A 16,358-nucleotide genomic window follows, 5' to 3' on the forward strand; every position below is an offset into this window, starting at 1 on the left:
TTTGTTGTTTTATTTGAATAATAAACATGTCAAAAGACCCTGAAGGATACATAGAGAAAGATTATTGCCTTTATTTAGAGGAAAAAACAATACATGTACAAAGACTGGCTTGCATCAAATGTTTTATAGATATTCGAAATATTCATTTTTGGTCCTGATTGGCCGGTGGTCTAAAGCACTTGACTTCACAAATCTTTGCCATCTCATCTCTGTCCATGTGGGCTTGAATCTTGGGCTCAGCTATTGTGGTATATGAGAAAGCTTATGGGTAGATGGTTCATACTAGGGTTTTCTCTGTTTCTTATTCCACTAGTTATACTGTCCACCATCTGTGGCCTATCATGCATTGAAAAATGGCCTCAAACCCAAAACAACAACTATAGTAACAACATTTATACACGCATTTCACTTTGGGTCTATTTTTAAACTGAAAATTAGGTTTGGGAGGGAGGATGTAACAGTGGTTCCCCCCTCCCATTTTGAGAAAAGGCTTGGTGTGGGTTGGTGCTTTGCGGGACAGAAACCCATGGTATTTAGTACTGAGGCAATTGCAGTAAAATGTTTTGACAAGGAATATACCATAAAGTCAACCCAGACTGATTCAGTGGTAGAATTCAAACCCATAACCTTCCAGTGATGAGTGTAGTATAGTCAGTTTTTGAAAAATAAAAGATGGACGTGGGGATTTTCTAAATACAGGTAGATTTATTCAAGTATAGTTAGGGCATCCAAATATGATTTGCAACTTTTGCACATAAATTGAAGGTTGAAACCTTAAAGTATAGTGTATATTTAATAAACTAAACAAACATAAGACTTAGAAATGTGGTGTGTGACTTTCGCCCATTTAGATGATTCTTTGTGTGATCTTGGAGAAATTAGCATGAATGACATGTCCTAAAATGGTCTCTGGGGTGTTATTTCCATGTTGGGCAAATGGTGAATTCTGCAACAAGTATGCAGAATTTCAGTTTTTAAAGCAGAGACATTTACTCAAGCTTTTTATTGTATTCCTTTACAATTTTTCATTGCAAGCATGAGAACGTGATCAATAAGCAAAAATTTGTACTGTTTAACAAACTGAAAATTTGCATGAAAATATATACACAAATATGGCTGACTCCAATAAAAAGTTACCTATTTTAATAAAGTCTGTTGCTAGCTATTTAGGATCTTTCCTAGGTGATACTTGCATACAAGTGGTCATTCTGAATATGGAATAATGAAGTACAATATTTTATCCTAAAGTATCAGAGGCTTTACTATCTGCATTGACAACTGCAGGTTGTTCTGGGTTTTTTTTGCACATTATAAAGCAATTTCCTCTTAGAGACTGACTCTCATTGATAGACTTCCTGTAAGAATTAGCGCAATAACACTCCTGTATGCAATTGAAACATACAAAACCCTTATCTGGGCTTGTATTTCACTTTGCTAAATTGATGTTCTTTTGAAATCCTGTCAGATTCACTTGAAAAAGACATTGATCAAGTAGTGAAATTGTTGCTATAGGGGTAAGACAAGCTCTTAAATCAGTCAATGACAAGTGGAGCAATGTCGTCTGCTTGCCTCTCAGTGTGGTGTGTGATAAGGACAGGACAAATTGTCACCTTAACAATGGCTACTGTAGTGCAGTATGATAGGACAGTATTTGATTGCACTTTGATGATGGGGTGTGGAAAGGCGGATATATCCCCTCAATCACAGGACCTGTTGGAAATGAAGGCTCACTAAATCACCTTCAAGAGATTCTGAGGGTTGAAACACACAGAATAATATCAGAGGTCAACAGTGTTGTTGACACCTTTTGAAAAAATTTACAACTAGCAAAACATCCTTCAGTTACTCTCAATAGCCATTCCATTTGATCTACAGCCATAATAAATTTAATCACATCATTCTTTGTTGACAGTTTTGTGCTTCAAAAGCAAGTCTAATTCATACATCTGTGCAGCCATTTGAGAAAATTTCTTAATCCTTGAAAGTAGGAAGTGAACAAATTTGACCTTGAATTTCTTCATTATTCAAAGCTATATAATGAAATTGAATGTGTTATTTTAAGGCTGATTTCTGCTAGTGTAAGTTGATGTATTTAAGATCTAGATATTTTTAAAAAATTATGGGTGACCAAACAATCCAAAACCTTGAGAAGAAAAAAATTATTAGGTTCATATACATTTTATAGCTCTACATTGTGTTGTCTGTAAATATCTCTTATAATGTAAGGGTCATGGAAGAGTATTTGAGACAGTGCCATGTCACCAACTGTCTATAAAATAAAGGCAGAAAGATTATTAAAAATTATACCAAGTATGTATTTGGTGCAAATGATAATAGATTCCTCATTACAGGAACATTGAGAAAAGTGTGTTTGTGGGTGATTGGGGTGGGAGCTTTGATAGGCCCACATTGGAATGGTACAACATAGAAGACAGGCCAGTTCCTTGCAGGTTGTAAATCACTAAAGAGGTCCAAAGGTGTAATACTGATCATTAACACTATTATTAGCTCACCTGGAGAGAAGACCAATTAAGACTGCCCATCTATTTATCAACATTTGCTTATTGCCATTCTGGCAGCATTGTTTTCCATCTGATTCTGATAAAATGAAGTTGCTCAGTCTATTTCTAAAAATATGAGCAGGAGGGGGTGCAGGTGATCCCCCACCCCCACCCCATTGGAATAAAATTTTGGTTTGGTTTGGTACTTTATAGGACAGTAACACATAATGGCTGTTTAGTGCTGTAGTAATGTGCCTGAACCATGGACACACCATGACTGATCCAGTTACGCTATCAGCATTCTTACCACTGTCTCTACTGGGGGGGGTCTTAGTTTTGATCAAGTAAAAAGGCTAGAGATTCCGACCTCATAGTGTACAGGGTTTCTAATTGAATATTGTCAATGAATAATTTTAAAAGATTTGATGTTTGCTTTAGTTATTGATTTCATAATGAGATATTGAACTGTATCATTATGGAAGAAAATACCACTTTTATCACCACAGTGGCTATATCACATCTGGAACTACTTTTCTTTTTTCCATTTAGGAAGTATATGTGCCCTTAGTTTTGTTCTTCAGACCTATTTTCCATGTATAGGCCAAATTTATTTTTTCTTCCTCTACTTAAAAAATACCCAGAAAATATGTTTGAAGTATTAACTTTTTTAATAATTATTTTCTTGACTGATTGAGCATTTCATTTTGAATTTATGAAACTATTTGAATAATTTCTTCCTTTATTGACCGCTTTGGTGGCCTAGTGGTTAGAGCATCTGCCTCGGAAGTGGGAGGTCATGGGTTTGAAACCCGGCTGAGTCATACCAAAGACTTACAGAAATGGTACAAACAGCTGCCTCAGTTGGCACTCAGCATTAAGAGTTTAGTGTTAGGACTGGTCGGCCTGGTGTCAGGAAAATGTGACAGGTTGGGACATCATGTTAGGTGTCTGCGGCATGATGCCCCAGTGCTAGACATCACTAGCGATATGACTGAAACAGTTTTAAAAGCTAAATTACAAATCCTAATCACACACACTCTTCCTTTGGCAAGTAACGATTGAACTCACTTGATAAATTTAATACATTTAATTTCAAACAAGTTATTTTTTTTCAAATAATAAAAAATACTGAGTTTATTTTACCAAACTAAGGAATATTGTAGGGAAACTGCTCTGAAATAAATTTGGATGCCTTAATCAGAGATATTAAGAACCATTTTCTATCTAATGCACTCAGCTTTGCTGATTACTCACACATCTCAGTTATGTCTTCACGAGTTTGAGTCTTGACTTGGCCATCGCAATTATGTGAGAAAGTTTGCCGTAGCTTTCGATTGGTCAACATGGTTCTTCCTGGGTTCTTTTTCCACCAAAATATACTGACTGCCATGTATAGCCTATCAAGTGCTAACAAATGGAATTAAAATCTCACAAAATGAAACCTATTTGCAGCTAATATCTATCGGTAAGTTGGGTTACACTATTAACTTGTTCTCATATGGATTATAGTGATGTTGAGGAATTTTCAGTCATAGTCTTTCACGTGTATAGAAAGATGATAAAACATATCAGCAAAATATTTGTAAAAAAATGTAAGAGCCCTGATAACAAAGAACAAGAACACTAGAATAGAAATTTGTAAAGCATTAAAAGTAATTTTTCTTCTTTCAGGTGAAATCTTTGCCAGGTCTTGGAACAACTATTGATGTCATACTGGTAAATGGCAAATTACGTGAGGGAGACACTGTGGTTGTTGGGGGAACAGAGGGACCAATCGTTTCACAGATACGTGGGCTCCTCATGCCTCAGCCAATGAAGGAACTCCGAGTTAAGGTGAGATGCATTAGAGAGGATTTAACTGTTTTGAAAAATGTATATTTGATTAACAGGTGGCCTTCAGTAAAAAGAGTAGACCCAGATCTGCCATTACACAGTTGTGCTCTTCATTTTATATCATATTTTAAATAGCAGTGTGGACCACGATCTGCTGCTGCATTATGTGATAACAGATTTATGTCTGTGGTGTTTGGTGATGAGAACAGGGGCGGGGGTCCGACTATAATGCCATCATGATGTATCATTATTAGATTCATTGCACTGATGATATCAGCAAAAAAATGATACGGTTTAAATTTGAGGTCAGAAAAGACCCACCTCTCCCGCAACCCATGTAAGTCAATTTCTGATTTCGTATCCTAACAATGCAGATTTATCATCATCAGCCCTGTTCTCAGAATTGATAGGCTACAATCGATACATCCTTGTCCTATAAAAGTCAGGCTTGGTACCTGTCCATTCTTTCTGATTTGGTCTGTTATGTCTGCATTTTTTGAGATGTAAGGACAAAAAATGCCATTTCTGATACATTGACTGTATTATATTATGTATAATGTTCCCCCAAATGCAAATTGAGTAGACCCAGATCTCACCCTATTTGGCATCTTTTAAAGGTGTGGACTTCAAAATAAAAGTACAAGGCTAAATAATTGTGTTTAAAGCAGATGGCTAAGCTGGAAAAATAGATGGTAATTGTAGCTGCCTGCTGGTTGATGATGGGAAGATTGTGATCTTCCATCATGTAATGGTTGAGGGTCTATGCAGTTTGGTCTTAAAGTGATATGGAACAGGAAATCTGCAATAACACATCCATTTCTTATGTTTGCTGTTTGGAGGATACTTAACATGCATAGCTACGTCAATTTAGACAGTTGTCAGAAAAAATTCACAGGTGTCAGGGTCTGTTCTAAAACTGAAAATTTTGGAAGGAAGCACCCCACCTCCACTTAAAAAGGGGAGTGGGGGGTGAAACATATGGGAGATCTCATGTAGTGAACAAAGGGAAGAATGTCATGATTGTCACACCTTTAGTTGATGGGGTGGTTGATCTTTCAGAAATAAGCCTGTTTTCTGCAATCACATGTCCTCGAATAGACTCTAAAATATGGTTAGCCATAACAACAGAGGTATTAGGGGTTGGTATGGTTGTCCTTTTGTAAATGCCGTATATATATTCACTCACAAGTCCAACTGCAGACAACAGTGATCCTGATCAACTGTCAAATAATGTATCAACAGATCCGACTGTGTTGTTTGTTCTACTGATTTGTCCAGACAGCTGCATAGACTAGACTCAGATCTGCCAGCACTTCATGTGCTGACAGATATGATTCTGTGCAGTTTGCAGTTGGACGCATCTTGTAAGTGTGTATATAAAGTAGTTAAATTACACCAGACAGAAAAGTGAATGGTGGTTGATTATCTCATTTACAGGCCAGGGTACCACATCACAGGGGGGCCCCGAGTGGCCGAGTGGTCTAAAGCGCTTTTCGTTACGGATCACTGCCATCTCACCTCTGTCTGCCGCGGCTCGAGTCTAAGATTCAGCTAATGTGGGTATGTGAGAAAGCTTGCCAGTAGCTTCTCGTGGGTGGGTGGTTCTTTCCGGGGTTTTCCCGGGTTCTTCCTCCACCATTAATACTGGCCGCCATGTATAGCCTATCGTATGCTGAAAAATGGTGTTAAACCACACACAACAACAACAACAACAACCACATCACAGAAGTGTGGTTTTATTTTGAATGTCAAAGTTGGGCAATTTTAAATTTAATATATATGAACCTGTACTACTTGATTTTGAAGCACAAAAAAATAAATTAAAATTTTTCAGAATTGCATTGAATGTGCCAACTCAGAAAAAAGTTGTTTCTTTTTTATGGGAGTGGTAAATGTCCTATTTAAGTAAATTACAGTCTACAATGGGTCATCAGTTCCAAAATTTAATTATTTTATTTGGTTGAGATCACTTTTCCATTTTTTTCAAATGCTTGGTTTAAAATTACAGTGAACATTGAGGGGAAACCAATGAAGGAGAAGTCATTTATTTCAAATTATAAACAAATGTGCCTCATTGAATAGAGTCAACTTCTGGAGTAGCACCTTTATCTAAAATGTCAAATATCAAATGTCAGAAGTTTGCTAGGGGTTCCTTTGCTCCAGCTTTGTGGCTAACATTAGATGCCTGGGTGATTGAAGATTGGCATATAAAAAAACTAAATGCCTTCCAGCTCCCATTTATTGTTGTGATTTATCAAGCTTCTTAATATCAACAGTTTCCTGCTTTTTGTATTCAGCTATCGTGCCAGAGTCAAAGTAGTCTAACTCACTCAAAGGCTTGAAGTGATTTCATACTCAATTTGTCAGTATAAAGGCTTCAGCTATAGATCTGAACATTAATGAAAAATGACATAGTGCTTCAGTGATAATGTGCAGCTATTAAAATTAGGTTGCCATGATGATGGCACGTAATAATGGGAAGTCATTAGGATCAATGCCGTTATATGTAAACCTTCAATCTGCCACTTTTAAGCAGTTAGCGTTTTACAGTCAGTTAAAAAAAAAACGGTATGTACTTGCTTATAAGTCAAGTCCAACTGCAAACTGCCCAGACCCAGATCTGCCATCACATAATGCACTGGCAGATCTGGGTCTGTTTAATTTGTTGGGAGTAATCAGTAGAACAAACAATATAGACCCTGATCTGCAGGTGCATTATAGTATTGCAGATTTTGATCTTTATTGTTTGAAGTTTGGCTCATCTTATAAGCAAGTAACTATGGTTTTTAAATTGTGACTGTGCCTCTTAAGCATATTTTCTCCCTACTTTTGATAACTCTCTTTTCAGACTTTGTTTAATGTCAGACCATATTTTGTTTGCTGTTTGGGTTTTTATGTGGTTTTTTTTCTTTCTTGTATTCACTTTGTACTGGGTTAATATTTCCTTGGCACTAAAAGTAGAAAATATAATGCCAATTTGTCCTAATAGCCCTATAAAAATTAAATGATTTATAACTGATAGTATGCTTGACATTACTGACACTCAACAACCTTGTCTAAAACTAAATGGTGGTTTTTATACGAAAAATTTCAGTATCGGGACATAACCTTTGATTCGGGGTTATCCTTATGTCTTTTCAAGAACAGAAATGTTCAATTGAGCAAACTGCATTATGACTTAAAATGATGAAAGTAATGAGCAAATTGTATAAACTGAGACATTTAAACCACGTTAATGTCAGCACACATGTGTCAGTGAATTTATCATACTATTTTTACCAGATCGTGATTATATGGAAGTGGAGTAAATGTAATCAAGACCTTCAGATTCCCCCGATTTCTTGATAAATTGTCCATAAGTCTGCATACAAGTAAGCCTGGCGTGACATCTAATTTCCTTCGAGATAGGTGTTTGGGCAATTTATTTAGCAATAACTTTTTTCAGATTTGTAATTTGATAGTCCACCAACTTTTCCCAAAAGGTCCCATCATGACTGCATGTAAATTTATATAACTGATCAGATGACATTTTTGCAGCATACTGCTGAGAAAAACAAAGTCTGTAACCACATCTGATACCAGTATCTGCGTACTTTTGAATAAATGACTCTTAATTTGCCATTACACCCATCCACATGGATTTATCGTTTAATCATTAGTCACCCATTTGGGTTATCCTTGGATGTCTTCAATGTTAATCGGGGGGGGGTGGCATTGACATGGTAGTAATTAAATACATAGTTCACAATTTATACACACTGCAAAGAAAAGAAAGATCTTTGTGCTTTGTAAATGTTTCTCACATAAATCTTAATTTTTCATATTGGGCCCTGCTGATTAGAAATCTCGTATGGGTTCCTGCTGATTAGAAATCTTGTATAAGTTCCTGCTGATTAGAAATCTCATATAGGTTCCTGCTGATTAGAAATCTCATATAGGTTCCTGCTGATTAGAAATCTCGTATAGGTTCCTGCTGAATAGAAACCATCATTGAACACAGCAGTATGTGATATTCAAATGGGTGAAATCTCACCTCTTGCATTCTCTGTTATGTTCATTTTCTGATATGCAACGTCATCATAAGTAATGGAATTCAGTTGAATAGGACACTGATCAATAAAACAAGTTTACCTTTTTGAGAAGTTGGCAGTTGACATCCTGAACATAAGTTGTCACTGGCACATTTCTGTTAACTTACAAATGAAACATATTTGGCTAGAATTTAAGTCTTTATTATACCTCGATACATTTTTTAAACTAAAAATGAGCCAGACTGTTGCCATCATTTCATACAAGTACAAAAATGATTCTGACATTTTCTGAATCCATTCTCAGATGAGGCTGAAAATACTTTTTACTTTTCATCTAGGTTGACTGGTTACAACTTTACAAGCTTGAACAACTATACCATAGCCTAACTTGACATGAAGAAAGAAATGAGTAACATTCTCTCTGTCAGATCTGTATTTTCAGGTTCCAATTCCACTGTAAATAACAGTCAAAAATAAAGCTGTAATTTTTATGAAAGGTCCCTAATGGAGTGTCTCACAATCTCCCACCAGAAACAACTCAGCCTTTATCAGCCTTGCCTCAGTTAGAAACTTTCAGTCATTCAGCAGGCGAAATCTTCAATGATGGCAAATTTGGCAACTGAACAATGCCAGTAAATCACATGGACATCTACTGCCCCCATGAATAAATTTTTTTATATTATAAACAGATCTTATTGAAAATGATTGCCTGTATTTTCACTATTTCATCCATAAAACTGATATATACACATATCACCTGATCAGAATGTAATTTGGTTTATGATTTAAGATGAAGTTCATATTAAAAAGGTTGAAATGTTAAGCAATTTTGTTTCTTTCTTCATTACTTATATAGTAAAATGTGTGATTGCTAGATCACATGTTATTGTCAACAAGGCATCTTATTATGAACCAGATTTCTGGATACCAACAACACGATGCTATACATGGCAGACAGTATAAATGGTGGAGGAAGAACATGGGAAAACACAGGAAAGAACCACCAACCCACAAGAAGCTACTGGCAAGCTTTCTCACATACCCACATTGGCCGAACCCGAGACCAGTGTACCCATGCAGACAGAGTTGAGATGGCAATGATCCGTAATGGTGAGTGCTTTAGACCACTCAGTCACTTGGGGTCCCGTGGGTGGACAGTGATAATGCAGTTTGTGAGAAGTAATCAGTAGAACAGTTTTGACCCTGATCTTGTCATATGGCAGATTGGGGTGTATATTGTGATGGCAGATTGGGGTGTATCTTGTGATGGCAGATTGGGGTGTATCTTGTGATGGCAGATTGGGGTGTATCTTGTTTGCAGTTGGATCTAACTTGTAAATTAGTGCATATGGTGGTTATGTAAAGAATCTGAAATACATTGGAGGTTCCTTATCATTTCTAACTATTCTAACATAAAAGTTGGTCCCCATTGACAGCCAAGAAAAATGTTAGCTAAATATCAAGAATTCAGTAACACTTAATTTTAGTGATGACAAGGCAAGTTTAAATGGGAGGGGGTATGTCTTGTCATATACCATATACACTCACTTGTTAGTCCAGCTGCAAGCAACATGGACTCCGGTAGCATCATGCACCAGCAGATTAGTTTTCTGTTGCATGTTCTTATGATTACTGCTTATAAACTACACAGACCCCAGTGCATTATGCAATGGCAGATTCGGGTCTATGCAGTTTTATATTGGACCCAACTAATAAGCAAGGATATACAATATTCACAGCAACTTACGTTCACATGTAGGATCACACCATAGCCACCATACTTAATATGGGGTAACTCCCCTTATATATTGGACAATACCTCAGCCACAACAAGTCTATTTTACTTTAAGATTGCAGAAAAGCTTTCTGTTGGTTCAACCTTGTTTTTGAAAGAATTTGCCAAACATAATTGATAATATCTCAACTTAAATGCTTGATCAGGCAGATCTAGCACTTGTCATAGTAACCCAGCTGTACATGTTCCGAGGTTTCCTTGGAATCCTTTTACAAATATTCCTTGGAAAAACCATGGAATATTGGTTGCTGACTTTCTGAGGTAATAGTCTACGGTCAACATTTTTTTTTACACCAATGTCCAAGGTTTTTATTCTCAATGTCCAAGGTTGACCTCAGACTTCCAAGGTTTTTTTGTAACCAATACTCAATGGTTTCCTAGGAATCCTCGGCCATGCCCATGGTTTACAAGCATTCTGAGAATTCCTCGGACATATATTCCAATGATCCTAGAACACAACGTCAGAGGATTCCTTGGAAATATCGTCTGAGGATTTCTCAGACACCTCCCTGGCATAAAACATCAGACCAAGAATTGAAGCAAATATTACAGAATATAAGAATACATTTTATTTTTAATTTGTTCAACACGTACAAGTAAAATTTTAAAAAGGTCAGAATATCAAGAATACCCATAATTTTCTTATAGTGCCAAATTGTCTATTTCATTTTAAAAATCCATCCATTTATATCCTGGTTTCTTGATGGTTTTAGCACTTCATTAATTTTCTTGTTTATCATCGCCTCTTTGATGTTCTTGCCTTTTCTTTTGGATCAGTCCTGCAAAAAAAAATATTGTTTAAAAATATAAAATGTGATGAATTAATAAAACAAATAGTACACATATAATATAACTGTTATTGGCAGCCATCAATTTACAAATCATGTTTGGAATCCTTTAGTTCTAAAAATAAGGTATTAACCCTTAAAAAACTATATTTCAACAACTGTTCTTTGAATTTGGGACCATCATTCTAAATTGTTGATAACAGATACAGTCAAGATTGTATTCTGTTCCTGGCTCAGTGGCTTACGAGTTCAAACTAATGTATTCACTCAATAAAACTATAAGATCCTGATGCACACCTTAAAAGATATTATTAAAGTTATTCAGAATTACTATCTTATTTTATTTCATTATACTTAAATCATCCCATAAAGATATGACACAATGCTTGTTGCTTAAAAAGTTTGTAGAAAGTTTGAAACGGCTGCATCTTTATCTTACCTTGGACTTTTTTGGTGTTACTGTCTTAGTCTGTTTTGGTGTTGCCATCTTGGTGGCCTATTTTGTTGCTATTGTCATAGCCATTTTTGGTGGTTTTGGTGATTGTGGATTTGCATCTTTACTTGTTTTAACCCTAAATTAAAAAAAAAAGATGCCAACTTTTTAAATAATATGCAATACATTCCATGCCTTTTACTAGTTATAGGAATTGATTACTTGGGAGGAAAAAAATACATATAGCCATGTTTATTACTGAAAAAAATGTGGTTAGGCATATTGGCCTTTAAAAATAAAATTAATAATCATTTTAATTATGTAACCTGACATTCTTTATGAAATTAAGAGATCAGTGATGCTTGTATTTTTTGCAAAATCATATGCAGCAGGTAAAATAAAGCATGAGAACGTCTTCATGGACACCACATTTCCTTTTCAATTAGACAAACAAAAGAAATCCAATTTAAGTAATATTTAATATTATCAACATATGATACGCATGAGCATTAATCATTTTAAAATGGTACACATATTTACACCCAAAATGAAGGGCATATGCTGTCTGGGTTTGCATGGTCTATAAAGCTGTAATCATTAACCCCTGGTGCAGCATTTACGTGGCAGGAGGTAGTAGCCTACTGCCAAGCTCTGTAGCATCAAGGTCATGTATGACATACTAAAGTGGGTGGTATTATAGAAAGGTAGACAGATGTAGCTCTACATTGATACCAAATAATCTGGAAGTTCTAGTTGCACTACAAAATGCAGAGGGAAAAACCTAATTTTTTGGACCCGATTTTATTCCACCCAAAATTCGCCTGTGGTCATAATCTGATTTTGTGTCCGGATATTAGACTTTTTGGCCTCAGATCTAAGGCAGACCAGTCTGAACCACACACAGACAGATGAACCAATTTTGCAAAAAGTAGGATAAGATGGGCATTTGGAATAACAAGTGGTCTCGATACAAAAATATTGGGTACATTAAGCACAAAAAAACTACAACTTTTACCCTTCTGCTCATGCACGTTTGAAATAGCCAATGAAAAATGATGTTTCTAACACAACTAGGCATTATGTTAATGGGAAATCACTTGGAAGTTAATGTATTAGGATGTATTCAGAAATAGACTACAAAATGTGTTTCCTACTCGCATTTCAGGTGAAAACAACAAAAACCTCCAGGGGTTAATGAGTTAATGGGTGCATTTTGATGAAGTCACTAAATTTGATTATATCTTGCGTATTTAATCACTTGTGCATTGACATAGCACATACAATCCTTGTTAAACAGTGGCCATCATGTGATGTTACAAATCACTACATCATTTCTAAAAGTAGAATGCAGCTGCAATTTCAGACAAACACATGATAACATGGCAGGCCAGTTCAGTTATTTAAATGATAAAATACTGTACTTAAAGAAAATGGATAAAGTAATTTAGCTTTTATCAATATACTGAACTTGAAGCATTAATTAATCTGATTGATTGCTTTGTAAATTTTCTTGCTGCCTAACAATCTATATGCATTGATGTTCAGTTCTGTTCTTACATGTTTTTAACGCTATTCATAAACCTATTCTTCAGATTTAATGCACTGTAATAATTATGTACAGTTATTTTAAGATCCATTTTTTAGTCATTAAATATTTTTCAGATTTTATTGTTCTCTCAACAGTTTCAAAATATGACTTTATTTTCATGTTTAATAATAATAATACATAATGAAAATCATTATTAGATATTTTCTTCTAAATTCAACTAATGTTAATGGGTTAGTTTGCTTTACACTATTCAAATCAAGCATTATAAGTTAAATAATTTTTATCATTAAAATGTATTATATTCTTGTAATTCACTTCCAGAGATTTACAGCTGAATTGTACAAAGATAAAATTGGAAAAATGAGAACAATAATAAGAGTTATTATTATAATTATGATTATTATTTATCATATATCTTTGCAGGGTTAAACATTTCGTAGAAGCAGGAACACTCAATCCAATTTCCATACCATTATTTCACAACAATTATTTTTAAAAATCCCTCTTTGACAACACACACAAGCTATCAATGAGATAAAGATGAAAACAGCAATAAGGTTTACTGAACTGTACGTGTTTCACAGGCATTAGATTCTGGGGTAAACTAATGTGTACACTCACCAATTAATACTTAACATATATTAATTGGTGAGTGTACACATTAGTTTACCCCAGAATCAAGTGCCTGCGCTATGAAACGAGAGCCAATAAATGTTCTTATCTTTTTCAAATTTAATGTAATATAATATAAAATAAAAAAACTTGCTCGCAATCTTTCCAATAATTCCTTCTGTAATCCCAAAACATGGCAACCTTGCTGACACCAAATTGCCAACATTTGTAATCTTTGATTGCCTTCCCCTGCTGGGCAATATTTAGGAGGCTACGAACATTAACGGTAACAGGATTATCATATAAATAATGCACACAAGTTCATGGCGATTGATGAATCCACTCCTTTATAATGCAAATTTTTACAGACCAGTTTGCTTTCGACGGACCACTTTCAAATTTATTATTATGGTGCATACAAGATTGATTGATGAATCGGCTGCTGTGGCTGTGATAATTCCATGCACTGCAACCAGTGTTAGAAGATGAAAGAAATATTTTCTTGAACTTTCCACAACTTTTCAATATTTTTTTTAATTTAAAAGCAGTAAGTTGATAAGCACCTGCTATAAGTATTATGTGGGGTCCTTGAATTATCTCAGTTTTTTTTCATAAGATAAAATTATCTTCCAGATTCCGATCATTGCAGAACGAAAGTGCCATATCAGGCACACAAAAAGTTCCCAGTCAGCCAACCATCCCCATTTAAGCTGCTGACCCTTGCACTTTTTCTTCGGGTTAAAAATAAAAAAATACAAATATTACAAATAAAAATAAAAATTACCAACAGAACTTAAAGTGCTTAGCACATTTTATATATATATATATATATATATATATATATATATATATATATATATATAACAAAAGAAACCTGCCAAACTATCTACCTACACTTATTTTCAAACCAGTGCAATAGGAATTATGCATGTGGTGGGGTGGGGGTGGTCTCGTAAACATATAAACAAAGGAGGCTTTAACAAAGCACAGACATTATCAGTCTCTTTAAGACAAGCAAGGTCAAGAAGCAAAATTCATTTACAATTGCATTCAAAGAAAATTAGTCCATTGGAGAAGTAGCTAAGTTCAGAAATACCTCCTCCACAGATAAACTTGCCATGTATTTGCAGTTGGAAAATTATTTGTGTCCAGTGGAAATGTAGAGAGAAGAGTTCGTCTTCAGGTGTTAGAATTTAGGTGTATAAATTAAAATCTTTATCAGCCACAAGTACACTAACACAAGCTTGCATTTTTTACTTTTGATCCTTTACCACTCGTGATTTAGCTATTGACGAGCAATTCAATTATTGACATACATGTTTACTTGATCACTGAAAGGATAGATGTGGCTTTGCAAGGCTTAAATGAGGATTATAAATGTTGCCTTTTTGCTTGGAAAATGTATTTTACAGTACCTTGTTTGTCTATATTTCATGAATACTTGAATTGTATATTAAGTAATTGCAACAAAAAAAATCTTACACCTGTTTAAACTCAAAGTAAAAACATTGTTCAAATTTATGTCATCAGTAACTTGGGAGGTCATTTTTCGATTTATTTGAAGATCAAAAGCCAACTTTCTTTGTAAAGTTTAATATTTTTAAATTTCCTTAATGGATTATATGTGCTTTTGTTGTCAGAAAACAGAATCAAGTGCATTCTTCCCAAATCATTTTGAAAGGGATTAAGCTTCATTGTAACTGTGCTTACAATCATCTGTCATATTAAAAATAAAAATTAAAAATAGTGCCATGCCAATCATCCATGCAATTTTTTTCAGACTCAGTTGTACATTTATAATTATTATTCTTGTAACTAATGTGACAATGAAACATTGTCTTGCAATTTTTCAGAAAACATTTCACTAAAATACTTTATGAATAAATAAATAGAAATGCTTCATGAATAAATATATAGAAATCTCTAAGTGCACAATTAACACAGACCAAGTCCATTTTCTAGCTAAAAACTTTTTAAGCCTTCATCTCCGAACTATGTCCAAGCAAAAAAATGACTAAGTTCTTATTTCTGAGGTTTTTCCGAGCCAAAAATAAACTAAGTACTCATGTCCAAGGCTTTGTCCAAGGTATTTTCTATTTTTTTAAATGTACGAGATAATGTCTGAGGTTTGCTTATAAAACCTAGAACAGAATCTGAGCATTAGACAGGTTTCCTAGGTTTTCCTTGGAAAACCATGGAAAAACCTTGGACTTCCAAGGTTTTAGGTAAAGATTCCAAGTATAACCTCAGAAAATGTACAGCCAGGAAATTTATTGATCTCTTAATACAAAAAATGAATTGCTAAAATAACAAATTTACAGAACTAAAAAAATAGTCTGCGGTGACAAGCTATGTAAGAATATTTCTGTGCATAAACATTACGTAGTTTGGAACTGTATTGACTTGGATGTGTCACACAATGTGTCAACAGATCATGATTTATACTGTTGACTTGAAATCATAATTAAAACATTCCACATAACATTGATTTGTAGGCAAGTATGCATATAAGATGAAAAACTCAAATTTTTGTTAGAACTGTTAGCAGTATTTCACATGAACTGATAGGGTAAACGAATTTTCCCATTTGTTGCATTTTCATGTCATGTAACATTTTGTTTTCATTGGTTTTAAAAGCCTATCAGAAACCAAGGAATGAAGTTATATGGCTTTCCCAAAGACATGCCAAGGCAGCTAACTTGGGCTGGACTGTGAAAGTATTGAAATCCAAGACCCTTGGATTACAAACCTGATGAAATACTGAGGCTTCTTGCAAATTATTTTCATTAGTTTTATACCCAAAAGTATGTTTCTTC

General features: G+C 34.7%; 1 protein-coding gene across 1 annotated transcript in view; it reads left to right on the forward strand.

The window, feature by feature from the left end:
• Positions 1 to 16,358, forward strand: part of LOC149798218 (uncharacterized) — a 184,393-nt gene that overhangs the window by 113,970 nt on the left and 54,065 nt on the right. Inside the window, exon 21 of the mRNA XM_089963322.1 lies at positions 4,173 to 4,334. Within this exon, the coding sequence (XP_089819448.1) occupies positions 4,173 to 4,334 (162 nt within the window). The remainder of the gene's footprint in view (positions 1 to 4,172; positions 4,335 to 16,358) is intronic.

The sequence above is a fragment of the Sinohyriopsis cumingii genome, chromosome 6 (assembly GCF_028554795.1).
Source record: "Sinohyriopsis cumingii isolate HCF-2022 chromosome 6, ASM2855479v2, whole genome shotgun sequence".
NCBI lineage: Eukaryota > Metazoa > Mollusca > Bivalvia > Unionida > Unionidae > Sinohyriopsis > Sinohyriopsis cumingii.